The sequence below is a fragment of the Osmerus eperlanus genome, chromosome 14 (genome assembly GCF_963692335.1).
Source record: "Osmerus eperlanus chromosome 14, fOsmEpe2.1, whole genome shotgun sequence".
Classification (NCBI taxonomy): domain Eukaryota; kingdom Metazoa; phylum Chordata; class Actinopteri; order Osmeriformes; family Osmeridae; genus Osmerus; species Osmerus eperlanus.
In genome coordinates this window covers 8,571,677-8,590,211 of record NC_085031.1, presented here as the reverse complement: position 1 = coordinate 8,590,211, position 18,535 = coordinate 8,571,677, and the positions used below count along the sequence as shown (strand labels likewise).

General features: G+C 45.3%; 1 protein-coding gene across 2 annotated transcripts in view; it reads left to right on the top strand.

The window, feature by feature from the left end:
* Positions 1 to 18,535, top strand: part of LOC134034134 (ankyrin-2-like) — a 61,405-nt gene that overhangs the window by 25,501 nt on the left and 17,369 nt on the right. For both annotated transcript variants that reach the window (XM_062478498.1, XM_062478499.1), the window contains exons 20-38: positions 27 to 125; positions 253 to 351; positions 529 to 627; positions 823 to 895; positions 2,635 to 2,761; positions 2,870 to 2,942; positions 3,051 to 3,154; positions 4,985 to 5,209; positions 5,425 to 5,523; positions 5,946 to 6,100; positions 6,228 to 6,439; positions 6,631 to 6,838; positions 7,008 to 7,104; positions 7,189 to 7,417; positions 7,781 to 7,906; positions 8,058 to 8,180; positions 8,279 to 8,311; positions 8,454 to 8,475; positions 9,979 to 18,048. In XM_062478498.1, the coding sequence (XP_062334482.1) occupies positions 27 to 125; positions 253 to 351; positions 529 to 627; positions 823 to 895; positions 2,635 to 2,761; positions 2,870 to 2,942; positions 3,051 to 3,154; positions 4,985 to 5,209; positions 5,425 to 5,523; positions 5,946 to 6,100; positions 6,228 to 6,439; positions 6,631 to 6,838; positions 7,008 to 7,104; positions 7,189 to 7,417; positions 7,781 to 7,906; positions 8,058 to 8,180; positions 8,279 to 8,311; positions 8,454 to 8,475; positions 9,979 to 18,048 (10,273 nt within the window). The remainder of the gene's footprint in view (positions 1 to 26; positions 126 to 252; positions 352 to 528; positions 628 to 822; positions 896 to 2,634; positions 2,762 to 2,869; positions 2,943 to 3,050; positions 3,155 to 4,984; positions 5,210 to 5,424; positions 5,524 to 5,945; positions 6,101 to 6,227; positions 6,440 to 6,630; positions 6,839 to 7,007; positions 7,105 to 7,188; positions 7,418 to 7,780; positions 7,907 to 8,057; positions 8,181 to 8,278; positions 8,312 to 8,453; positions 8,476 to 9,978; positions 18,049 to 18,535) is intronic.

Here is an 18,535-nt window from a genome sequence, read left to right as displayed (position 1 = left end):
GAGGAGGGTTTGATGTTACTCCTCAGCTGGGCTATACCCCCCTCATAGTCGCCTGTCACTATGGAAATGCCAAGATGGTCAACTTCCTGCTGCAGCAAGGTGCTTGTGTCAATGCCAAGACTAAAGTAAGAGACACGCTTCTTTTTCTGATTCTCTATTTGCGTGATATAGAATTTTTACATTAAAGTTTTCAATAATCTGTGTGTGTGTGTGTGTGTGTGTGTGTGTGTGTGCGCATGTGTCTTCCTACAGAATGGATACACTCCCCTCCACCAGGCAGCACAGCAGGGGAATACGCACATCATCAATGTGCTGCTGCAGCATGGGGCCAAACCCAACGCGACCACTGTGGTAGGGCACACACACACAGCCTTACACACACACACAGCCTTACACACACACACACACACACACACACACACACACCCTTACACACACTCCCACCTATGCACACACCTGCCTATATCAAATGACCACATTTTCCCTACTTTCCATTTTTTGTCACTGCATCGCTCCCTCTCCCTGCAGAATGGAAACACTGCTCTGTCCATCGCCCGTCGTCTAGGCTACATCTCTGTGGTGGACACCCTGAAGGTTGTCACGGAAGAGGTCATCACCACCACAACGGTACGTGATCACAACTAATCAAGAGAAGCTGTATCATTCCAGCTTTTGCCAACATATTTGCTTGAAGTTAAATGATGAATCAAACAGTGTTCTCATTGGCTCATCTCCGTTGGTTCTCATCTCCTGTCTCCACATGTTTGTCTCGGTTGTGACAAAACTCGGCCAAACTCTCCCGGTTACCATTAACGGTGACAGACGGTGACAGAGAAACACAAGATGAACGTCCCAGAGACAATGACAGAGATTCTCGACGTGTCAGATGAGGAGGGTGAGTGAGATGTGTCAGGTGATGCATGTCATGTGTTCATCCTAATGGGAAGTCGTACCTCTATTTTTGGAAGTTCTTACAGCTGGGTGTTTCTGAGTAATATTGTTTCACAGCCCAGGTCCATATGGTTGTGTATTCTGGTTAATATTGTTTTGTGTGTACCATAACCCTGTATTCCTGGGTAATGTAGTTATAGGTCAGGCCCAGGCAGCTTCATATTCTGGATAATGTAGTTCTGTGTGTTGTGTAGCCCTGAGGCTGCTGGATGAAGAGCCGTTCTCTGACGTGTCTGTGGAACTGGAAGGTACTGGAAGGTACTGAGGACAGACAGGCAGGCTGGGTTGTCAGTACCGCTGTCTGTCCGTTCGTCCGTCAGTCTGCCTGTCAGTCTGTCTGGTTTGTCTGGAAGATAGAGTGTTGTCTTTCAAGCATCACAACTCTTTAGTCCAGCTTCTGTGTACGCTTGACTCACACTTCATCTTGCTGTAGTGGTTGAAAGCAACTAGAAAGGCTGTTCAGCTGATGAATCCTCTCACGTTTACTGACGTTGAATTTGAGTGGATTCTTAAGTCTTTTCCCCTTGTCTCTCAGAATTATTATTTGGGGACAGAAATGAAGGGAAAACAAAAACAGATATTATTAAGATATTTGAAAGTCTAAATTCTCAACACCTGCACTGATACGCTTTTCACCTTAGTAAAGAAGAAGGATGGAGTAGAATTTTTTCTAACCAGTAACACCGTAACCATCATTTTAATCCTGTTGTGTCTATTACATTGCTGCACTCAGGTGTTCATATGTTGTAACTACAGGGGTTACCAAAGGTTAACCCTGTTTGTGCATTGCAATGAATAATTTCACTTACTACTAACTAGGTTCTAAGTATAGAAATTAATTAGACATAATGGGGGGGACATTTTATGATTTTAATTTAATGAGAATAACAAAATGGTTGGCTTCAAATGATGGAATGGTCAGCAGAGTTTCCAGAATGTTAACCCTTTTGAGTTGGTTTAGAAGGAACTGGGGATGAAGGTGAAAGCTAAGGAAACTACAAGTGCAACACATTTGTAGGAACTTCTGCAAAAGTTTTGGGAAGAACTTTCCCAATTTGATTTCCATTGTAGAAAGAATGCTTCAAGTGTGTTCAGCTGTTATATCTACAAAGGTGGCTACTTTGATGAGTAAAAAGTTGTAATTCAATTTTGTTAAAATGATGCAGTGATTTATTTTGATCTCGAAATTGTTTTGTCCTTTTTTTATATAGAATATTTGGTGAAAAGTTTGAATGGTAGCTGATTTTCTAACAACGTCAAAAAACAGTTTTTTTTGCAAATGTATACTGCATGCTACAGCTTGTTAGTTTCTTATAATGTTGTAAGACACTTAATTTTAGTCCATGTCCAATATAAATTTAGTTGGGTCATTAATGCTATCTCAAATGAAACATTCAGACACCATCCTGCCATAACTTTAAACTTTCAATTTGAAAGTTGACTGTCCAGTAACAGCACAAGCAAGGATCAGATTCTCTAACAGCGTTAGTAATGTCACATCCAACTCCCGCGCAAATAGGCAGACCTACAGTATGTTGTGCACATCATTTTTAAGAAAAGTACTCATATGAGGCAAAATGAAGTATGAATGTTACGAAATAAAACATGAGAAAACATTGCTGTAGAAAGCCTGTAACTACAAATACAAACGCTGCTGTGTGTCCGTTCCCCCCCCCCCCCCAGGTGAGGACACGATGACAGGGGATGGAGGAGAGTACTTGAGGGCTGAGGACCTGCGGGAGCTGGGAGATGACTCCCTGCCTGGACAGTACCTGGAGAGCTTCAGCTACATGAGTCACAATCTGGACAGGTCTGACTCAAGCACACACATATAGTACACACACGGTAAACACACACACCATTTAACAGTAAACACACACACACTCTTATGGTCCTGTGCTCTGTCCCTGTCTTGTAGCAGATCCCACCAGACTCCAATTCACCACCAGAGAGAAGGGGTCCTAATAGAAGAGATCTTCACCAGTCACCAGGTGAGCACACACCAGCAGTTGCACCAAACCCCTCACATGTTTATAGACCACGGAACATTGACTGAAAGATTCAATGGGATCGATGTTTGCATTGTGGTCGGTTTCCAGATGTCGTCTCTCTCGAGGGATAATGACAAGGACTCGTTTCGTCTGAGCTGGGGAGCTGAGCACCTGGACAACGTGGTGTTGTCCTCCAGCCTGCTACACTCAGGGTTAGGGCAGTGCACACACACATAAATGCACTTTCACACACACACACCTACACACACCTACTCCAGTTTTGTACTGTACGTATGTACGTACGTGAAAGCTACGCACGTGGCATTGTTCACATACTCTACTGTGTTCTTTATGTCATTACATTTACATTTAGTCATTTAGCAGACGCTCTTATCCAGAGCGATTTACAGTGAGTACAGGGACATTCCCCCGAGGCAAGTAGGGTGAAGTGCCTTGCCCAAGGACACAACGTCATTTGACACGGCCGGAATCGAACCAGCGACGATCTGATTACTAGCCCGATGCTCTAACCGCTCAGCCACCTGACTCCAACATGGATGTTTAAAAGCTATGTCCACTAGGAGGCAGGTCAGCGACAAAACATTTTGTGACTCAACACGACAACTACTTCAGAACAGCAGTTACCATGGTGACATAGGAGGAGGCATTGCTAATTATGTCTTTATGTATGATTACTCATTAGCTCAAATATTTTCTCTTTCAAATATACCGGCCTCATGTGCTACTATTTCTTTGCTGTTTCGTGTTTTGATCTTGCAGCAGGTAAGAGGATCTTTAGTATACTTTGGTTATAACCCTAACAAACGCAGGCAGCCACACGTACTTAGCGTGAAGTATACTTCAGCCTTTACCCTTATACACACAGACTGATGAATGAGGAAGCACACACATCCATAACAGACTCACACACTCTCACATGGCAACAAGCTACACTTCTTCAACTACATATTCCAGAGAACCCGTGGTCATGTGGATGATGATGACATGTTGGCCCAGTCCCCATGTGACACAGAGGAGTGTGCTTCACCACCCCAGATCACTTTGATTTCCCGCATTCTGCCTCCTTTTTCACTACCTCACTTTTCCGTTCGGTCGGTATCTCGGTGGTCCTTCTCACTGGTCTCTGTTTCCCTCTGTTCTCCTCTGGTCTCCCTCTCTTTTCTCTTTCTCTTTCTCTATCCCCTGTCTTCTGCTATCTGTCTCTCTGTCTTCCTCTGGGCTGAGTGTGACGCTGTCTGTGTTCTGCTTCTAGCCCTTCCTCCCCGTGCCTAGACCATGACAACAGCAGGTGAACCTCCTCATCTTGGCTTCTCATTCTTTTCCTCCTCTCTCTCCCTCTCTCTTTCTCTCTCTCTTTCTCTCTCTCTTTCTCTCTCTCTCTCTCTCTTTCTCTCTCTCTCTCTCTCTATCTCTCTCTATCTCCATCGTTTGGTCTGTCTCTCTCTCTTCTCTGTGTGCACAACCATGCATGATTTTTGGTCACAATTCCATGATCTATCCGAAATTAGATCAACTATTCAGTCAAAGCCAAAACATACAAACTGTAACTGCATGTACAGTCTGCAAATTTGATTAAGGAAATATACAGTACAAAATCCCTTGCCTCAGAAAATGCTATCAGTTCACGTGATCAATCGGAAATTAGGAAGATCCCTCCAGCTCCTGTCTGGAAACTCATAAATGGAACTGGAATGTAACCATTGGGATAGACCAGACTGGAATCGGTTTGGAATGCTTCCACACAAGTCTCCTTGTCTGTCAGTACATTCACTGGCCTGTCCTGTCAGTAACTCCTTTGGCTTGACCTAACAACACAGAATGATGACACACAAACACCGCTTCACGCTGTCGGTTGCATTATCTGCATGAGGACCCAAGTGAATAGTCTGGAGAATGCCTCAATGCAACCAAACAATTATCACCATCTAAAAATCCATCTGAATTGGAAACTAACAAAGAAATCCCTTAAAATGCTGAATCAGTTTTCATTGGTCGTTTCCCTTCTTCGTTCTCTCCTCCAGCTTCCTGGTCAGCTTCATGGTTGATGCCAGGGGAGGGGCAATGCGCGGTTGCCGTCACAATGGCTTGCGCATCATCGTCCCGCCAAGGAAGTGCTCTGCGCCCACGCGGGTGACGTGCCGCCTGGTGAAGAGGCACCGCCTGGCATCCATGCCCCCCATGGTGGAGGGAGAGGGGCTGGCCGGACGCATCATAGAGGTCGGACCCACTGGAGCCCAGTTCCTAGGGTAAGGGAATGTATGTGTATGTGTGTGTGTGTGTGAGAGAGAGAGAGAGAGAGAGAGAGAGAGAGAGAGAGAGAGAGAGACTAACACGTACTAATAAATCTCAAGTGTGACCGTGTCCATGTAACATCTGTGTGAGTGTGTCTGTGAGTGTGTGTGAACAGCACGCACGTTGTTCATGCTCTCCTCTCGCCTCTCTTGTGCTGCGTGCGGATCAGTAAGCTCCACCTCCCCACGGCCCCGCCCCCTCTGAATGAGGGCGAGAGCCTGGTGAGCCGCATCCTGCAGCTGGGTCCTCCAGGGACCAAGTTCCTCGGGTAAATGTCCCCCAACGAGCTCCACGGCATGGATGCCCTGCCCCCCTCCTCCTCGCTCCATCCCCACGTCCATCTATCCCTCCATCCACCCCAAACCCATGTTTCTCTGGGGGACTTAAGCCTCACAAAGAACACTTTGTAACTTATATAGGGCACTTCTTCAGGAGTCACATATCATTCTGTTATGCAGTATTTAGTGCTATGTCATAAGTATAAAATGTGTCATTTATTAAGAGGGTTTTTTGTGGTATGTATGACCCTGCTTGTGTTAATTCATCCCAGTGTTTGGCCTGTCCCTCACCACACAGATGTGGACATTATCATTTGGATGTTTGTTTTTTGTTTTTCACTCCATGCATGACGCAAATATAAGACGGATATCATTTTTTGTGTTGGTATTGACCCCTGTGCCCGCCTCCCAGGCCTGTGATCGTGGAGATCCCCCACTTTGCTGCCCTGCGGGGAACAGAGCGGGAGCTGGTCATCCTGAGGAGCGAGACGGGGGAGAGCTGGAGGGAACACCACTGTGAACACACAGAGGAGGAGCTCAACCTCATACTCAACGGCATGGATGAGGGTGAGGCCACTCAGTGATGTCATCAACATGGGACAGGGAACTGTAGGGTGACTATTTTGCTTCTGAAGCACCCTCATGTCTTTCAACCACCTCCTCTCCCCCATCTGTCCTTCATCTGTCCATCCAGAGCTGGACTCTCCAGAGGAGCTGGAAAAGAAGAGGATCTGCCGTATCATCACGCGCGATTTCCCACAATACTTTGCGGTGGTGTCGCGGATCAAGCAGGATAGCCAGCTGATTGGTCCAGAAGGTGGGGTGCTAAGCAGTACTCTGGTGCCGCAGGTCCAGGCAGTGTTCCCCGAGGGAGCCCTCACCAAGAAGATCAGGGTCGGACTGCAGGTCTGACATCACACTCTCAATCTCTGGTTCATAGAGACCATGGTTCAGTTCCCTGTAAATTATGTGCTGTTAGTTGTTGGTTGTGACAATGCCAGTTGGCCAATACCAATAATAGCTGTGACCTAAATATGAGAATGTTTATTTTTGAAGTAGTGGCTCTGATTGGTCTCTCACCATCCACTTCCTGCCAGGCCCAGCCAATTGGTGTAGACCTCATCAGGAAGATCCTGGGTAATAAGGCCACATTCAGTCCCATCGTCACGCTGGAACCAAGGAGGAGAAAGTTTCACAAACCAATCACCATGACAATCCCCGTCCCTAAGAGCTCGGCGAACGATGGAACGACCAGTGTGTTTGCTGGAGACACACCCACCCTGCGTTTGCTGTGCAGTATTACAGGTATGTGGGAAGGAATTTTGAGGAACTGAAAATAAGAAAAAATGTATTCCCAGTTAGTTTATATAGTCTATAAACATTAGTAGTTTAAATTCCGGAAAGCAACGATTAATCATCATTGGAGGATATCTCGTATGTGGAAGGAAGTCATCTCATTGGATGTGCGTTTTAGGTGGAACCACTCCTGCCCAATGGGAAGACATCACAGGGTCCACACCCCTAACCTTCATCAACCAATGTGTGTCCTTCACCACCAACGTGTCAGCAAGGTAATGTTTCCTACCGTACGTATTACTGTTCTTATTTAACTGTGTATAATCAACATGTCCTGTCCTCTCTGGCACCCTCTGTAGGTTCTGGCTGATCGACTGCCGGCAGTTGCAGGAGTCGGTCAGCTTCTCCACGCAGCTTTACCGGGAAATCATCTGTGTGCCCTACATGGCCAAGTTTGTCATCTTCGCCAAGACGCTGGATCCCATCGAGGCGCGCCTGCGCTGCTTCTGCATGACGGACGACAAGATGGACAAGACCCTGGAGCAGCAGGAGAACTTCACTGAGGTGGCGCGGAGCAGGGACGTGGAGGTGAGAGAGATATGATACTTTGTGAAATTGTTTTTAACAAATAAATACTAACTTTAAAAAGCATTTATGGTTTGTGTAAATGTATTGTACTTTTACTCTCTTGTTATTACATGAGGTGAAGAGCGCAGTAGGACTCAAAACTCAAAGTTTAGGAGTTGGGACTTGACTTTGAACGTGTCAGTCTAGACTTTAGACTTAACTTGGGACTTCAGTGCAAAGACTTGGGATTTATTTGTCACTTGCAAAACAATTACTTGGTTCCACCTCGGCATGGAGGTGAGGGGTTGGAACCATGAACATGTAGAGGGGATGGTGGGAGGTGGGGCTGATTTGAGCTGAAGTAAGCTCTCTGTTTAAACACAGGTGCTGGAAGGGAAGCCGATTTTCGCAGACTGCTTTGGGAACCTGGTGCCTTTAACCAAGAGTGGACAGCATCACGTTTTCAGCTTCTTCGCTTTCAAAGAAAACCGACTCGCCCTCTTCATCAAAGTAAAGTTTTGATTTAATTTAGCGACATGTTTGCCAAAAATGCAATGAATAACGTCTATTTGTTTATTGGAATCATGTGACTGATTAAGATGATTGGTTGCTGGGTTGATCTATTGATTGATTGATTGATTAATTGATTGATTGTTGACAGATCCGGGACACGGCCCAGGAGCCTTGTGGACGCCTGTCGTTCACCAAGGAACCCCGTACCTACCGCAGTCTTACCCACAATGCTATCTGCAACCTCAATATCACGCTTCCTATGTACTGCAAGGTGGGTTTAGATAAAGCTGAAGTGTGTGCCAGAAAATATTCCTTATTGCACAACCTTTTTCAGAACTAATACCTTTCTCTCTCTGGTTGTGTCTGAAGGAGTCAGATTCCGACCAAGACGCTGATGATGAGGTAATTGAAATGGACATTTTAAAATGCTTTCTACAATACAAATGATTGATACAGTAGTGTAAAACCACAGTACCAAAAGGTGATAAAGTTTATATAACATATGTAATATCTAACATACTTCTCTAAACTTTACTTCTGACAGAGTGAAAAGAGTGACAAGAAATGTAAGATAATCCTTTTTTTCAAGATAATAATGAAAAACAAAATTGTTTTAATGCAATATCAAGGCTAGTGAATTGCATTGCTTAGCATACTGAAACAACTCCCTGATCAACCCTGCTGTGTGTACTAGTTGTATGCTACTAACAGTGAGTACAGTGAACTCCTGGTTCCTGGCCGCTATGCTATGGCTGATACGCACCCTTTCCTCTCCAAGACCCCATTAACACCTCTCACCTTATACTCATTCACCCATCGCTCACTCTTTTTTTTTATGCTAAGACATTTTGAGTTTGTTTTGAAAAAAACAAATATCCAATGATATTTATATTTGGATGGGGAACAGAACGATCCACTTTTCAGTCAGAACCTGCACCGTTGATGCATTCCTGCAGTTTGATTGCCTGACATGCATTATTTGATCAAAATCCATTTGACCTTTCAGTTATACCTCTTCTTTAGACTACTTCCCCTGTTGCATGAATTTCCTTTTCCGTTCTGCATGGAAATAACTTGACTCACACAAACAAATGATAGCTTTGTGTGTCTGTGCATCTATGTAAATGTGTGTTCAAAGTACTTTTTCTCTATGAAACTTTGATGTGTTTATATTTCTTGAATTCATGACATTCGCTCTATATGATTTAAAGGTGTCTTCATGTATCATTCCTGTTTTACATTTTGTCATTATTACATTAGCATGTTGTTTGTTTTACTTCACCTTCTGTTATTGTATAGGCGTAGTTTCAACATAATTTGGTAGTTCTCTTGAAATGCTGCATCTTTAAGAGACCCAATTTACCTTTGTAGCCATTTCATTTTCCATTTTACAAATACACTGTAATACTGCTCTAGCTTTAATGATACTACAAGGGTATTAATATTTTCAGTGTACTATATTTCTTAACAAAAAATAAAGCACTGAACAACCCCTTCCAGCACATGGACTTTCAATAGATACAGTATACAATAGATACATTTTGCATGCATTTAAATATAAATATCTTTCCACAAAGGTAGTCTACTTTTCTTACTTTTTTTGTTGTCAGTGGATGTGATTCCCCGTTCATGTCTAGAACAATCTTGAGATGCCTCGTTCTTGTGAATCCAGTCTGTCTATTTGTCCATTTGTTCAATATACTGTATAGGTCTCTGTCCCCTCAGCTGTTCATGTCCACAGACATTTGCTGTGTCATATGTACGGATGTGTAGTCAAACACACTAAATTGACTGTAGAGTATACTCAAGTTATTTCCAGCCCATATCTTACCTCTATCCCTTCTCCTCTGTTTGCTTCGCTTATGCTGTTGCTGCCCCAAATCCCGTTTGAAGTCTTTTGGATCTTACAATTCATCTTGTCCCGAAAACCTGCTGTCTTACTCTTTGAACCAACGATACATTGTGATATTTCTGCCCTGACCATAGTTTTCCGATGTCTCTTCTTCCCAATCCACTTCCCCTTCTGTTATTCACCTTTCTTTCGGTTGTCTGCTTTTCTATAATGGAAGACGATGAAACGGAATCGACCGAGACGTTCACCTTGCAAAGCAACCAGGTTCTAGACCCTGCTACCCTGGCGAGCCCAGACCTCCTCTCCGACGTCTCCGATATGAAACATGACCTCATTAAAATGTCCACCATCTTGACATCTGACAGAGTGGAACATGCAAGCTCCTCTGTCCAAGGGAGAAGAGAAGAGTTTAGAGGGCTGGAGGAGGAGGGGGAGGCAGGCGAGCCTTTTGAGATCGTGGGGCAGGTGAAAGACAACCTGGAGAAGATTGGAGAGATTTTACGAGGAGATGTGGTCACCGTTTACACAGTAGAAAATCCAAGCATGGAGGATAGCGGGTGGGTTCTCCTGTCTCAAACTGATGTTGTAGAGACCAAAGGCATGACTGCTCCCGTTGTTCAGGAGCCGCTAGTACAAGATCTCCGGATTGAGAAGTCGTCCTCCCGGCAGACTGTAGACCTCAGAGACATGTCAGGGATGGTGACACACCTCAGTATGGACATGGCCCAGAATGTGGAACAAATACCAGTGCCGACTAAAAGTCGACCAGAGGAGGACATTGTCCAAGATGTTGCCCTGCAGAAGAATGGGAAACACCATCCCCCAGAAATTAAGAAGCCCATTAGGAGGAAGCTAAGGGACAGGGAACGTTCTGGATGCAGCAGCTCAGAGGGTGAGCTCGAGAGGATGAGCTCGCAGGAGTCTCTGGATGGTGATGTTGTTCTAGGCCAACCTGGTCCTGAATCAACTCCAGTGGTAGAGGGTTCTCAATGGGAGCCTGGCTCTGGACCATCCCCAGCCATGGAGCCACCAGTGTCACCCCGGGTGGTTGAAACCCCAATTGGCTCAATTAAAGAAAGGGTGAAAGCTTTGCAGAAGAAGGTCGAAGAAGAAGAGGGAGAAGAAAGGAATAAGAAGCATGAGCAGGTGACGGTCGCTCAGGTTAAAACCATCGCTACCATGAAAGAAGCAAAAGTGACCGAAATGCCTGACCTTCCCAAAACACCCAAATCTCCCAGGTCTCAGACAGAGAGGCTGGAAGAGACCATGTCTGTTCGGGAGCTAATGAAGGCATTCCAAACAGGGCAGGACCCTTCCAAGAACAAAGCTGGGCTTTTTGAACACAAAGCCGTGACCTCTTCTGACATAACAATTTCAACATTGGACTCTGATGCTGTAGTCTCTGATGAGACCCAAAGAGCTGAGCCCAGTGCCTACCCCTCATCAAAGTTTCAGACTCCCACAATCCTCTTCCCAGAAGGTAACATCCTTCCACATGATGAAAATACAATACCAGGTGAGGTAACTAAAAGCCCAGCAAGGGCATTCTCTGAAGAGTCAGAGAATGATTCTTCAAGCGTTCAACAGTCAGTTATCACTATAGACCAGCCTCACCCAGGCTGCGCTGAGCTTAGCTTTGAAGGAAAAACTTTAGTAAAAGTAGAAATGAGCTCAGATAAGATGCTAAAGGACGAGACAGAGACTGACAGGAGGCGATCTGAAGACTTACAGATCAGCCCAGACAGAAGACCCTCTGAGGACTTTAGTGCTGATATCAAGGCTGAGCTGGAGGAGAGTCCTGAGTACCAGCTGTTCAGGCAGACCTCATCCACATGTGAAAAGAACCACCAACTGAACACCACTAATAAGGAGTTCTTCGCTGGAAACCATGGCACCCACCCTGCCGCTTACTTCAGCCAGTGTGTAAGCGATGACGACGGTGACTTTTACTCTAAGAGTGAGTGTCATGTGAGAGATGTGGTTGCAAGCTCAGAGAGTCTGGAACGTGAAAGAATATCTTTGGGGCGTACTTCAGTCAGCAGTGTGGGTCACAGGACGTCACACTCAAGCTCAGGAGACAGTGAGAAACATGAAGCGCAAGTAGAGATGACCCAAACGGACCTAGACACCCCAACCTTCTCTTCTAAAGATGAAACAGTTGAAGTAGACAAAGGTAAAGGAGATCCAGTGAAAGAAGATTGGCAAGTTTCTGGTGACCAATTACATTTTGCTGAAACTCATGCAGGTTTTGAAGACGCCAAAGAGATTTCTCATAACATTTTAGGTGAGGAGCCTGTAGCACATGAAGTCAAGCTTGAGGGAAAGACCTCCATTAAGGTTGCAACAGTGAAGGACATGTCTGGCATGGCGTCACTCCTCACTGGAGACTTGGAGCGGTATCTGGATGAGCTACCCGATGTCACTTCAAGCCAACCAGAGGACGAGACTATCGTACAGGAGAGATTTGAACAAATAATACTTGCAAAGGGTCACGAACCAGAAATTGTGACCTCTTCAGATGTTAAGAGCATGGAGCCTGTATTACAGGAAGTCAAGCTTGAGAGAAAGACCTCCATTCCAGCTACATCAGTGAAGGACATGTCTGGCATGGCATCACTCCTCACTGGAGACTTGGAGCACTACCTGGAAGAGCAGCCTGTGGTCGCTGCTTGCCAATCAGAGGAGGACACCATAGAACTGGAGAAGTTTGAACAGGTGTTTCTGACACGGGATCGCAAACAAGAAACCCAGACATTGTACACAGATGAGGAAAACATGTTGGAGGAAAATATGGAAGGAGAATGGAAGGATTATGCATTCTCTAGAGAGGAGGGACACATGCAGACTGGTACTTATTCATCAAACAGTGACTCAGAGGATCTCACAGTTCATCTACAGAAGTCATATAAGACTGTTCCTACTACACATGGCTCTGAGCATGACACACAAATTGCCTCAACAACCACTCTAAAGGACTGGCATACCAGCAAGGTAAAAGAATCACTAGATGTCATACACACTGACCTAGAAAACCAAGACTCCATTTTAACAGAACAAGACTGTGCTGAAGCCAGTCAGAAGACTCCAGAGGTACAAGAAAGCAAGTCAGACAAGTCAATTGCTGAAACTCCTGCAGATTTTGAAGACGTTAAAGACATTACTCATAACATTTTAGCTGAGGAGCCTGTAGCACAGGAAGTCAAGCTTGAGAGAAAGACCTCCATTAAAACTACAACAGTGAAGGAGATGTCTGGCATGGCGTCACTCCTCACTGGAGACTTGGACCGGTATCTGGATGAGCAGCCCATTGTCACTTCAAGCCAACCAGAGGACAAAATTATCATACAGGAGAGATTTGAACAAATAATACTTGCAAAGGGTCACAAACCAGAAATGCTGACCTCTTCAGATGTTAAGAGCATTGAACCTGTATTACAGGAAGTCACGCTTGAGAGAAAGACCTCCATTCCAGCTACAACAGTGAAGGACATGTCTGGCATGGCATCACTCCTCACTGGAGACTTGGAGCACTACCTGGAAGAGCAGCCTGTGGTCGCTGCTTGCCAACCAGAGGAGGACACCATAGAACTGGAGAAGTTTGAACAGGTGTTTCTGACACGGGATCGCAAACAAGAAACCCAGACATTGTACACAGATGAGGAAAACATGTTGGAGGAAAATATGGAAGGAGAATGGAAGGATTATGCATTCTCTAGAGAGGAGGGACACATGCAGACTGGTACTTATTCATCAAACAGTGACTCAGAGGATCTCACAGTTCATCTACAGAAGTCATCTAAGACTGTTCCTACTACACATGGCTCTGAGCTTGACACACAAATTGCCTCAACAACCACTCTAAAGGACTGGTATACCAGCGAGGTAAGAGAATCACTAGATGTCATACACACTGACCTAGACAACCAGGACTCCATTTTAACAGAACAAGACTGTGCTGAGGCCAGTCAGAAGACTCCAGAGGTACAAGAAAGCAAGTCAGACAAGTCAATTGCTGAAACTCCTGCAGTTTTTGAAGACGTTAAAGAGATTACTCATAATATTTTAGCTGAGGAGCCTGTAGCACAGGAAGTCAAGCTTGAGAGAAAGACCTCCATTAAAGCTACAACAGTGAAGGAGATGTCTGGCATGGCGTCACTCCTCACTGGAGACTTGGACCGGTATCTGGATGAGCAGCCCATTGTCACTTCAAGCCAACCAGAGGACGAGACTATCATACAGGAGAGATTTGAACAAATAATACTTGCAAAGGGTCACAAACCAGAAATTGTGACCTCTTCAGATGTTAAAGGCATGGAACCTGTATTACAGGAAGTCACGCTTGAGAGAAAGACCTCCATTAAGGCTACATCAGTGAAGGACATGTCTGGCATGGCGTCACTCCTCACTGGAGACTTGGAGCACTACCTGGAAGAGCAGCCTGTGGTCGCTGCTTGCCAACCAGAGGAGGACACCATAGAACTGGATAAGTTTGAACAGGTGTTTCTGACACGGGATCGCAAACAAGAAACCCGGACATTGTACACAGATGAGGAAAACATGTTGGACGAAAATATGGAAGGAGAATGGAAGGATTATGCATTCTCTAGAGAGGAGGGACACATGCAGACTGGTACTTATTCATCAAACAGTGACTCAGAGGATCTCACAGTTCATCTACAGAAGTCATCTAAGACTGTTCCTACTACACATGGCTCTGAGCTTGACACACAAATTGCCTCAACTACCACTCTAAAGGACTGGTATACCAGCGAGGTAAGAGAATCACTAGATGTCATACACACTGACCTAGACAACCAGGACTCCATTTTAACAGAACAAGACTGTGCTGAGGCCAGTCAGAAGACTCCAGAGGTACAAGAAAGCAAGTCAGACAAGTCAATTGCTGAAACTCCTGCAGTTTATGAAGACGTTAAAGAGATTACTCATAATATTTTAGCTGAGGAGCCTGTAGCACAGGAAGTCAAGCTTGAGAGAAAGACCTCCATTAAAGCTACAACAGTGAAGGATATGTCTGGCATGGCGTCACTCCTCACTGGAGACTTGGACCGGTATCTGGATGAGCAGCCCATTGTCACTTCAAGCCAACCAGAGGACGAGACTATCATACAGGAGAGATTTGAACAAATAATACTTGCAAAGGGTCACAAACCAGAAATTGTGACCTCTTCAGATGTTAAAGGCATGGAACCTGTATTACAGGAAGTCACGCTTGAGAGAAAGACCTCCATTAAGGCTACATCAGTGAAGGACATGTCTGGCATGGCGTCACTCCTCACTGGAGACTTGGAGCACTACCTGGAAGAGCAGCCTGTGGTCGCTGCTTGCCAACCAGAGGAGGACACCATAGAACTGGATAAGTTTGAACAGGTGTTTCTGACACGGGATCGCAAACAAGAAACCCGGACATTGTACACAGATGAGGAAAACATGTTGGACGAAAATATGGAAGGAGAATGGAAGGATTATGCATTCTCTAGAGAGGAGGGACACATGCAGACTGGTACTTATTCATCAAACAGTGACTCAGAGGATCTCACAGTTCATCTACAGAAGTCATCTAAGACTGTTCCTACTACACATGGCTCTGAGCTTGACACACAAATTGCCTCAACTACCACTCTAAAGGACTGGCATACCAGCGAGGTAAGAGAATCACTAGATGTCATACACACTGACCTAGACAACCAAGACTCCATTTTAACAGAACAAGACTGTGCTGAGGCCAGTCAGAAGACTCCAGAGGTACAAGAAAGCAAGTCAGACAAGTCAATTGAAAGAGGGTTGGTATACGGACCTGATTATTTAGGTCTTCCTATCAAACCTTTAGACTTGGAGACTTTACACACAGTAGCCATGGATGACCTGGAGAGATGTCCTTCCAACAGAGACTCCCTGGAGAATAGTCCAAACATAGAGGACAGGTCTTCCAATCAATCTCCTGATTCTATTGACCCAAGCCCAACTAGGGAGTCTCCCTGCCCAGACTCACTAGAAGGAAGTCCAACTGAACCAAAACTGTACACGGCACGGCACAGCTTTCAAGAAAATTACCAAGATACACCAAGAAAGGCAGCTGTTTATGAGGACTATGCCTCCCAGCTTAAAGCTTGTTATGCCTATGACAGAAGCGTTTATGAGGAAGAGGGTGATGACCAACTAGTCCATGGTATTGAAATCGACGGGGGTGAAGAAGATGATGAGGCCGCCCAAAGGCAGATCACACCAGAGGAGGAGATGTTCAAATTGGCCACCAAGATAAAAACATTTGAGGAAATGTATGAGGAAGACAAAATCAGGAAAGGTTGTACATTCTCAGGTGCCTCATTTTTATCAGAGACGGGAGAATATGAAAAAGGAATGTACCCTGACAGTATCCCAACTGACAGAGAGGCTGAAGAGGTTGACCTCAAAAAGGAATCCAATGCTCATGATGTTGAACATTTCTCTGGAATGCAGCGTTCATCCCCACATGTAGATGATGAAAGTAAATGTCCAGGCTACTGTGATACTACGTTATTTGCGAGAGTGTCAATAGATTCTCAGACAGCCTGTCAGTCTAATGATGATTTAATCAAGAAGAAAGAAACATTTGCCACAGAGGACATGAGTGAGGATATCATGGACAATACCAAAGAGATAGTATACACAGAGAGGGAGGACAAACATGATCAGTCACAGTTAAGTGTCAGTCTGTCAGATGAAAGGCTGTCAGACAGTGAACAGAGCTGTTCAACGAAACATGAGAAAGTTAATAAAGAGCAAGGGGACTCAGAAGTTGCATGTAAACCAGAAATGTGCACAGATGAACACAGAAGAGAGGGTGCTGATGGAGAAGAAGCCATATTAGAGATGCAGTCAGATGCAATGGCGGTTCGTGGAGAATTAGTGCCTTGGAGCTCTTTGACTGATTGCACTGAGGAGGAGGATGATGAAGCATTCAATGCTCGTGTGGAGGCGGAGGAACAGAGGATTCTGGGAATTGCGGCGGAGCTGAGAACCCCTGACACCACACCAGGCCGGACACCAACTGAAGAGGGAACCCCAAGCCCTTTTCAGTTCCAAGAAGGGAAGCTCTTCGAGATGACAAGAGGGGGTGCCATTGACATGACTAGGAGAAGCTGTGAGGAAGGGGAAGGGTTTGAGTTTTTCCACATAGGCGATCACCCCGTAGATGTGATTGCGGGGGAAGACACTAGAGTGGGACAAACCAAAGATCTCTCTGAGTCACCTCTTCCAAGCACACCTTTGGCTGTGGAGTCAACTTCACCACCGGCTGAGGTTGCGCACATCAAAATCCCCGTCCCCATGCCTAGAGGCCTGTGTAGAACAGAGCCATCCGATTCTGCTGATGTACCAGCAAGTGGACACCCACTGCTGAAAGCAGGCATGACAAGTTCTACTGACTCTCATTTAGGTTCTCCAGACCGCTACATCTGTGACCCTCACAAAGACATAACGAGCCCCACAGAACTGGAGTTTGGTTATTTAGACTCCACCATAGCCGACCTTCAAACCGCTACATCCACTGTCACCCGCTCTGTGTACTCAGACCAGACCCTGGATTCCTCCGAATCATCCCCGGAGGATGAAGAAGAAGAGGAGGAGGAGGATCTGTGCTCAGTTATCGAGGTGCCCACTGCAACTGAAGTCAAGGTGTCACCCTCTAGTGTGTCAGCAGCCTCTGACATCTCTGCAGATTTTCAGGAGTCGCCTCCGCCGGTGTCGTCGAATCAGCATAGTACAGCTAAGGAGGCTGGAAAATTCAAATCAAAGATACCTTTAAAAACGGGTTCAATGAAATACACCCAGGAGAAATCCTTAGACCAGGAGCGCAGGACTAGATCAGAGGCTGATGTTAAGACTTGTAAAGATGTGGGCAAAGACAGTAGGAGTCTTTCTGACCGGGATAACCCCTGTGCTAAATCAACACCTCTCCCCTCCCGACTTCCTATCAAACAGAAACAAAATGCTTGCTTTTCCTCTCAAGCTGACGGGGACCAGCTCTCTGACGTTCCAGAGCCTTCTGTCAGATCGTCCGTGTACACAGAGGATGTCAGTAGTGCTGATCCCAAGAGTCCAGATTCTGTTATCTTCAAATACGACAGTCCGGTCTCTTTTAGTTCTGATCCCAAAACTAGGCTCCCTCTGGGGGCACGACCCTCATCTGTGACAGAGGACGTCTTTGAGTCGAGACCCATCTGGGACGACACAGTGGAAACTCAGATGCAGCGAATCGTCGACGACCAAACTCCAGAGCAACATCAAGGTATCCTCCCTCCCGAGCCTGTATGGGTCTGTGCTTATCTTCCCTTCCTCCTACTCTGCAAGATTTTGATTTTCCCAAGATAATTCATTGGTCACTTTTCAGTTGTGTACATTTGTGTGTGTCGTCGTGTTTTGTTCTGTGTTTCATCTTGTGGTGTATTCTTTCTATTGTTTATTTTTTCATACATGTCTGTATGTACATGAAATCTCAAGATTGACTGGAATGGTTATATAAATGATCTTAAATACCCATTGGGTTGTGAAACATCTGATGGTATGAGGCAATGAGAAATAATGCAGCTTCACTAATCTTAACACAAGCTTTATTAATACTTTGATTAATACCCTTTTGCCATTGCTTATGCACTAATCAGCCACACCAATACATCCATTGTGACCACACAGAAGTTGATCTAATAACAGTATATGGATCAGAACCACTGTTCACCTCAGTCTCATGATCCATTTCACTTTCCACAAACCATTTG